At 47.5% G+C, this 8,739-nt stretch overlaps 1 protein-coding gene across 1 annotated transcript in view; it reads left to right on the plus strand.

Moving 5' to 3' along the window:
* Positions 1–297: 297 nt before the first annotated feature.
* The window catches only part of TAPBP (TAP binding protein), an 11,440-nt gene continuing 2,998 nt past the window's right edge, over positions 298–8,739 (plus strand). The window contains exons 1-7 of the mRNA XM_018558109.1: positions 298–376; positions 716–904; positions 1,867–2,091; positions 4,364–4,705; positions 5,676–5,999; positions 7,344–7,433; positions 8,493–8,536. Of these exons, the coding sequence (XP_018413611.1) occupies positions 298–376; positions 716–904; positions 1,867–2,091; positions 4,364–4,705; positions 5,676–5,999; positions 7,344–7,433; positions 8,493–8,536 (1,293 nt within the window). The remainder of the gene's footprint in view (positions 377–715; positions 905–1,866; positions 2,092–4,363; positions 4,706–5,675; positions 6,000–7,343; positions 7,434–8,492; positions 8,537–8,739) is intronic.

Genomic DNA, 8,739 nt, shown 5'->3' on the forward strand with positions numbered 1-8,739 from the left:
TCACAAATATCCTGTATTCTAGTTGCCGTATTTTCATCCGGGACCGCGTGCATGAGCTAATAGAGCGCTGTTAAAGTCCCTGCACGCTATTCAGGTTTTTATCCAAATATTTACCACTTTCCTCATGATAGGATTTATTATATACTGCAAAGCTAAATAACAGTAACAGAGGATTAATATCTCACATATAAGCCACTCTGCCTGCAGGGAGCACCGCAGCTGCCCCGGTGTGGGCAATAGCCATGGACATGTGTACAGACCCATTATTGGGCATTTTAGGGGCCTCTGACACTCCAGATGTGGATCCAGATTGTGGAGGGAATCAGCATGATTCCCTCCACAATCTACAAAATTCTATTCTTCATTCCCACCCTGGGTAAGTGTCTGTAATTCTACATATATACCGGTTCTCATTATATGTCCCCCCCTTCCCGTGTCCACCTGTAGAGGTAACCTTTATAATAGGCCCAACAGCACAGATCTGTAGATTGGGAGTCAATATTGAACAGAAAGCCTGTCCCCTGCCAGCATGCTGCCGAGAAGGACCCTTGCTCTCTGTGCAGAAGCAGCGGCCTCTCTGCAGTGGTCCAGCATGGTCAATTGTTATGGCCAACACTCAATACTTAGCACTCGGTATTGTTGATGAAATACTGGATTGTACCACATGTATTGTGTCGTTTGTCCTCTTCTTTACGTCTTTTGTGGTTTCCTGCAGCTGTCGTCCTGCTCGGGGCGTTTCCTGCCACACAGGCCGAGCCTCTGTCCTGCTGGTTGGTGGAAGAGGTGGGCTCACCCCGCAGTATCCGCCAGACTCCCGTCCTGTTGGTGTTCAGCGATACCGCAAGGATGTCTCCAGAACCTCCAGTGACCGCCGAGCCCGGCACTCTGGTCTTCTATGTGTCAGGTGAGGGGTTGTTATGGTCTCTTTAATAATTAACAGGCATTTTCGCTATGGCAGCAACCCAGGGCAACAATTTGTTTTAGTTTAAAGACGCTTCCACGCCATGATTTTACAGGAACGCTTGCTGGTGCAATGCAGTGCCTGAATGGCACCCCAACACACCTTTTCGAGGCAGGTGCAATGCAGCTAACCGCAACACGTGGAACTGACAGTCATTTTGGTGTCATTCACTCTAAAAAGTCGGGCACTTGGTCCTGGACCAGGAGCCTGACAGTTGCACAAGAGAGGAACCTCCTTTCCTCTCTTTGCCAGCGTCCATTACTAAGATGGCCGCTGGCAGGCAAGCGCGCGTGACGTCATTACACACGTGCGTGATGACGTCCTAGCAAGGTGTTAAACGGTGTTCTGTCGAAAGAGCCAATTCATCGAAATCTCCAATTACGTCACTTCCAATAACTTGCCAGCAGGACATTTGGATGAATTGGCGTTACTGCGCGTGTGACTGCAGGACAGGAAGACTGGAGGAGCCGCATTTTCACAATACTCATCCAGTTCTCCTGCAGCTGTCAGTGCACATGCGCACGCATGCAAGCTCACAGGTGTTGCAGAACTGGACAAGTGAGTTGTTAATGTGCTGTGCTATAGAAATCCTCCTGGTTTAGTGCTATGCTGTCGGGCACGTGCACTAACGCCAACTTGTAGAAATCTTCTGCTGACAAGATACCGGAAGTGACGTAATTGGAGATTTCGATGAGTTGGCTCTCTCGACAGAACGCCGGCGGGCGCTCTGGGTGACACAACGCCTGAAGATGCCACTGTGTGAATGGGTCGCAAATGAGCCAAAGCAAATGAGTTCTTGTCTTTCTCATTCTTATATAATTGTTCTCTGTGTACATTTTAATTTCCTCTTCTCTCCTCTCCTGTTCTCTGGATGGTCCACAAATGTCCCTTCTCTCTCCCCTTAGACTCCTCTGGGCACCTTTTCTCCTCGGAGTTCTCCGCCTGCGAGATGACGTATCATTTACCCCAGGAGGTGCCGCTGGACTGGGTGCGCTCTCTGACCGAGGAACAAGTCAGCCCCCCGTCTCTGGGTCATGCGTGGTACAGCCTGGCCGCCAAGGATGAGAAGAAAGGGTCCGCGGTGAGCGTCGTGCTGGGGCCGGTAGGGGGCAAGAAAGACCACTTGGCAGGTAAGCTCCATTTTTTTTTTTTGGAATGCCAGCTCTTGGGACTTAGATGAAACTCAATGCCACTTTCATCATGAAAATGTCACCAAAGGGCAGGAAGGGCGGACAACGGGACCGAGAGAGGAAATCCTCCCTAGGCCACTGCTAATGTTTGGCACCGAGTGCGTTCTTTTTTATTGGACGTTGTCACTGGTGATGTTGCTAGATCATATAATTAAAGTAGAACTAAGGCCAAGACATTTTTTAGTTCTGGATAAAGAGGAGAGGGAAAGGACCCTCAGCCCAATGAGGTATGTATTGCTCTCTTTATTTGTCCTGATGACCAGTATCACTGAAAGTGAAAGACACCAGTTGTCACCAGGACAGGAGTAGATAGGAAATCTTCCAATGGGGACACTAGTTGTGGCAGCTGTTACTCTCCTGGTATGGCCTGAGCGATGAGGGAGGCTACTTTTGTAACTCTCGTCAGAGCACCCCTGAGGATGGCACAGGTAGTGCACGAAGCAGAGAGAGACACCAGTGCCTGTAGATGCTGACAACCTGCTGGTAGTGGTGAGATGATGCAGGTGACTGGACGCAGGACACTCCGGATCCAGAGGAGCAGCTGGAGGCCAGATGGCAGCAGAGTAGAAGGGAACGGAGTCAGACGGACCGGATCGGTAACTGGCAGGCAAGGAAGTACAGGAACGTAGGCAGAGATTTACTCACAGGAAGCCGGGTCAGAACCAAACAGACAGTCAGAGCCGAATCAGGAAGCAGAGAGAGTAGTCAGGCAGGCCCGGGGTCAAAGGGCGGGCAGCAGACAAGCAGGAATCAGGGACAAGCCGGGTCAAAACACGAACTCAGATGCAGGAACACAGATACAGCTAAAGATCTTCCAGCAACAAGTAGTTGTTGCTCTGTGTTTAAATAGGCTGCCTGGCTACAATAGGTGCAACAGGCGCGTGCGTGCCTGACTTTCTGGAATGTGCGTATGCGCATGTAGCGCTAATCGGTTACTATGCGCTTGTCCGTGCGCCACAGCGCATGCGGTAATCTGTGCCGTCCTTATGCTATGGGCAGCAGCCCTATTTTCCTGACAGCGGCAACCAGGAATTTCCCTTTGGAGGAATTTCTTCTGACTACTTGTGGAAATGGAGCAGGAAGTGAAGGGAAATCTCCCCGGTGGCGCACAGATGACAAAAACCGACGGGGGTTACACCCCTCCATTACTCTATCCAAATTGATGGGGAAACAAATTGAGCTTTAGTGCTAATTTAAGCATATCACAGATTTCTTTTTCGTCCAGTTCTACATGTATATCCAGAGGCAGGGCCGGGCCGACCCAGGGACAGACAAGGTGGCCATAGAGAGGGGGCGCAGAAACACACTTACCACCCGCTGCCACCACTGCACACACAGAGGTTGGTATACTGAAAGGTAAATAGGCTGTTCACTTTGCGAGGTAATTTTCCCTTAGCTTAGTGAATGAGATGACGCTCTGCTAACTTCCACCATCCAATCACATGCAACAAAAATACTTTTGTTTTGATTTTCCTTGCATGTGATTTGATAATCTTTGGAAAGTGTATTTTCACCATATTCGCTAAGGGGAAATTCCCCCCTGCAAAGTGATCAGCCTATTTGTCTTTAGTAAATCAACCCCACTGAGTACGGGCTGCGGTGGGTGGGATTGACAGTTGGACCAGAATCAGAGTCTTCTGGTTCCTCAGAAAAATGACAGTTGCAGCGAGCGAATTAGTAACGGTGCCACACTTCAGTGAATGTACTTTGTCAATGTGATATGTAACCAATCAGACGGGAAGAGCTCAGGGTCGTGTTGAACCTTGCCCATATCTGAGCTCCTCTGAACACGGAAGTGCTATTGGCGACAAACCCAACTAGCTGCGGGCTGGGGCATTCCCCACCCCACTGCTGCACATAAACAAAGGGTCGGGATGCTTGTGCTAATGTCATTGAACTTATATAGCCACATGCCCCTATTAGGTCTATGTCATTGACCAAATAAAGTCATGTGACCATGTAAGGTCAGTGATGTCCCTGCATCCCGCCCCTTTTGTTCACGTGCAGCTGTGAGCAGGGAATTCCCAGCCACAGGGAATTCACAGCTCCCAGTCACCATTTACGATCGGTAGATAGGGAAGGGCTCCCATTGATGTGAATGCTTGTATATGGGGGGTATGCACTTTGCCATCTTTGCCATGGGTGCCAGAGGACCTAGTCCCGGCATTGTCCAGCAGTCTCATGTTTCCACTGACAGCCTCTCTCCTCTCAGTCTCTCTAGCTGTCCATTCCACCTCCATGTCGGTGAACGCCCCTCTGGGTAAACCTCTAACTATACCCTGTGGCCTGTGGCGTGGACAGCAGAGTCGCTTTGCCGTGGAATGGCGCCATCGTGCTCTGGGAGATGGGAAGGTCGTCTACGCCTATGACGGGTGGCGTGACCGGATTGAGGAGGAGCTCCCGGGGTATGCCATGAACTTCTCAACCTTACACTCCAAGGGCGACGCTTCACTCATCCTGGACAAGGTAGAAACGTCACACGAGGGCACCTACCTCTGCATCATCTACCTGCCCTACCTGAGGACACAGAGAGATATTGACCTCAAGGTGACAGGTAAGACCTGACAACTGACACAAGATCAATAATCAATCAATAATGATCAATCGGTGAACATGTTAATATTTATGTGTGATATAAAGTTATATCAGGAGTAGGCAACCTACAGCTGCGGTGGAGCTACATGTCCCATGAGACATTGCAAGATAGCACCAGGCATGACTGCCAGAAGCAAAAGCATGATGGGAATGGTAGTTTCACCACAGCTGGAGTACCATGGTTGCCTACCCCTGAGTTATTGCTACATTAACAAAGCTGTAAACTTCTGTGGGTTAGGGTCCCATGCAGTACTGTGCACACCACCTTGTTCATCCTAACTGTATGTGAATGTCACGTGTGCTGTATGTGCTACGTGTTGTATGCACTATACCAGACTCCACCACAGAGATCAATTATCTCTACACTGACCTATGGCAGATTTGCCCAAATGCCAACACTGTGAAAGTCTTCCTAATACCAGATTGAATATCTCGAGCTGTATCTGCTTCTTCTTTGCTGCCTTAGGTACCATGTTACCTGTCCTAGCTGCCCCCATAATAATTTCATACCTCCCCATATGAGAGTCCCATTTTTGGTTCAGTTGATCAGGAACTAAATTGATTGGTTCCCAGTTGTTAGAGTAGACCAGTGCCATTTGGTCTCAGAACTAGAGCTTTGCATAGGTGTGTGCTCCTACTTGTAAATGTAACATAGATTAGCATTCTCTGGCTTTGGAGAACCATGCCTGAGAACATTAATTTACCAATTTTGGATATTAAAGTTACTCTGAATTAATAGGTGGACTTACCTAGAGGACACATCACATAGAAGAATGTTGAGTTTTAAACAGTTGAAATGCAATAAGAGTTATGACACAATGGGGTGCCATTGCTATTCAATCAATGGTCCCAAGGGCCTGATTGGATTAGACAAGTAACAAATATCCTTTCCCTATGTCTAATGTTATAATTGTCCTTTGTTTCTCCAGCCAAGCCTCAGATCACCCTTCTGCCCTCCCCGCTGTTCGCCCGTCCCGGGGAAGAGGTGACCCTCTTCTGCGAGGTCTCCCACTTTCACCCTCTAGATATCTCAGTGGACTTCTTGGTTCAGCTTCCAGGAGAAACCAGTTCGACTCTCCTTCCTGCAACCACCCTGTCCGCTCATAGCCACAACCAAGACGGCACCTACACCATCACCGCCTACCAGCGCTTCACCGCAAGCCCCGAGCGCCACGGGGCGCGCTATTCCTGCCTTGCCAAGCACGCCAGCTCCACGAAAGTGATGTCACGGACTCAGACTCTCCAAGTTGCTGGTAATCATCACAAGCTGTAATATGTACGATGACTGATATTACACTGAAGTGGAACTCCAGTCTTAGCAAGAACATTTATATAGTTATCATGGCTGTGCTGCATAGACGTGTACATACAACCAATTTCCAGTTCATTAGCTGATCTCTGACACCAAACATGCAGAATAATTGGTTGTCTATGGCCACCTGAGAGCCTCAGGAATATGCATTTGTGAGAATCCAAATCTATCCTCCTAAGTCATCATTATAGTGCAGCCTTGCCTCTTTGGGAATGTTATGTGTGCTACTATTCACTTGTATTTTCTCCATGTCAGAGCAGAACTAGTCCGGTATTAGGCTGTAAGCCCCCCAAGGTGACTGACTTGGCTTTTGCCTGAGCTCAGGGCTGATAACTGACACTCCATCCAGGTCACTAAACCAGCTTAAAACTGTCAATTGACAACACCAATGTTGTTGCTTGACAGTGTTTGATGGCCAGTGAGCAAAGGCAGGAGAAGGCATGACCTAAAATACACAGACAGGGAAAGAATGTAACACTAAGGCCTGGTTCACACCTAGGCGTATTGCATATGCGCGGTTGTCGCGCGTTTCCGAGGGCTACTTGGCTGTATCCCAATGGAAATCCCTAGGCGTATTGCATATGCGCGGTTGTCGCGCGTTTCCGAGGGCTACTTGGCTGTATCCCAATGGAAACGCGCAACAAAAACGGCCCAAAGTAGTACATGTATCTTTTCAGGCGTGGGCCATTTTGTAGCGCGTTAGGGACGGGCTGAAATACGGCAAGGTGTGAACCAGACCCATTGAAAACAATGGGATTTTCATGTTTGAGTGTTTGTAGAGCGTTCGTCGAGCGTAGAAGCGCTACAAAACGTTCAGGTGTGAACGAGGGCTAAAGGTTGCCATACACCTTACAATCATCGCACGACTTTCGTTGTGCGATGGTTGAAAGGTGATTAAAATTTTGTACGATCTGCCCATCTTGGACAGGCAGATCGTACATGCGATCATCGCAAGCCCTCCCCGCTGAGGGGAGGGCTTCCGATGATTGCAGTGCTGAGCGGGCAGTGTGCGCTTGCGCACACCGGCCCGGCCCGTGCGGCATTCCCCTTCCGACCACGCCACCAACCCGGCGTTTTCCAGCGTGCTCGGAAGACGAAAGTCGTGCGGCCTTACAGTAGAGGCGATCTATTGCTGCCCATACACCTGCCGATTATCGTACAATCGCGGGATCACCCGCGATTATCGTACAATAAGCGGCAGGTGTATGGGCACCTTAACTATTACTCTCACCATCCTTTGCCTATTTCCCTTTGACGCTCTCTCTTTTGATCTCTCTCTTCCCAGGTGTGATGGGACCATCTATTGAAGACGGTATGTATCTCTTCCTGGTCGCCCTCTTCTTGTACGGCTTCCTGAGTTACCTTCACAGGAAATGTGAGTATGAAATGTGACAATGTTACATTGATTATAGATATACCTCTATTTCTGAAATATAACCAAACTTTCTATAAAGACATATTCATTCTAGTACAAGGGCAGGCCAAAGATTTAAAGAATGACTGTACTTATTCTTTTTGCTCCCTTCCCTGGACCTAAACGATCTTGCCCTCCATACAGTAGATCTATGCTTAGCGACATTCAAAGGACACTGCTCTGCTGTTTGTTGACATCCAACGCTGCAAGTCTCCCTCTCCCAGCTGAGTCTGTCTCCTGGATGTGCAGGTGCCACCAGCAGAGGGAGCGTTGCAGCACTGGATTAAAGGGTAATTCCACCTTCCCAAGTGAATTTGGGAAAATGGAATTGCCCCCTCCAATCTGACCCCTCTCCCCAACCTTGCTATACTTACCTTTGGGTGAACGCTCCTTTACCTCCGCCGGTGCAGGTGTACCCTCTGTACCCCGTACTGCTGTGTACCCCTGCACTCTGAATTTAGAATTTTGCTCACAATTGGCAAGCACTTTATATATATATATATATATATATATATATATATATATATATATATATATATATATATATATATATATATATATATATATATATATATATATATATATATATATATATATATATATATATATATATATATATTGTATAGTAGTACTGTTAGGAAAAGGCTACTATGTTACTATAGAATGACAAAAAAGGAGAGCGCCCACTCCATGTGAAGGATCGTTTAATAATTTGCTTTCAAAAAATGGTAATGTACTCACAACAGAAAAGTGACACAAGCGTATTCAATGGTTCCCCTCACAGGAGGCTATTGCCCATCAGAAGCCACAGCGCAGCCAAGTCAGCTCACGACCGAAGTCGTCTTCCAGCAGCTAGTGGCAAGGGTTAACGCGTTTCTGGGGCATGCCCCCTTACTCAGAACCCTATGTTACTGTGTTGTATACAGATTGTTTTATTAGTAGTATATTATGTTATATATAATTATATTATTGTAGTATTATATGCAGACTTGTTAAGATCTCGCTATCTGTCTCTTGCAGGTAAGTTGTTCTTTAGCGCTCATCAAGAACCGAACGACAAGCAGGTAATGAGCTAATACATAGAGCAGCGCGGTCTGTAAACTCAACTGTTAAGGTGGCCACACATGATACATCCTGATCATACAATCTCCTCTAGATATACCAAGATCCCTATAGGCCAAACCGTAAAATCATTTTTATTTCACACTTTTATGTGCTTGTGGAGTTTATATTTTTGTTAATGTTCTAAATATGGAAATTTGCAAAT

The sequence above is a fragment of the Nanorana parkeri genome, unplaced genomic scaffold (genome assembly GCF_000935625.1).
Source record: "Nanorana parkeri isolate BGI_ZX_2015 unplaced genomic scaffold, ASM93562v1 scaffold321, whole genome shotgun sequence".
NCBI classification, from domain to species: Eukaryota; Metazoa; Chordata; class Amphibia; order Anura; family Dicroglossidae; genus Nanorana; species Nanorana parkeri.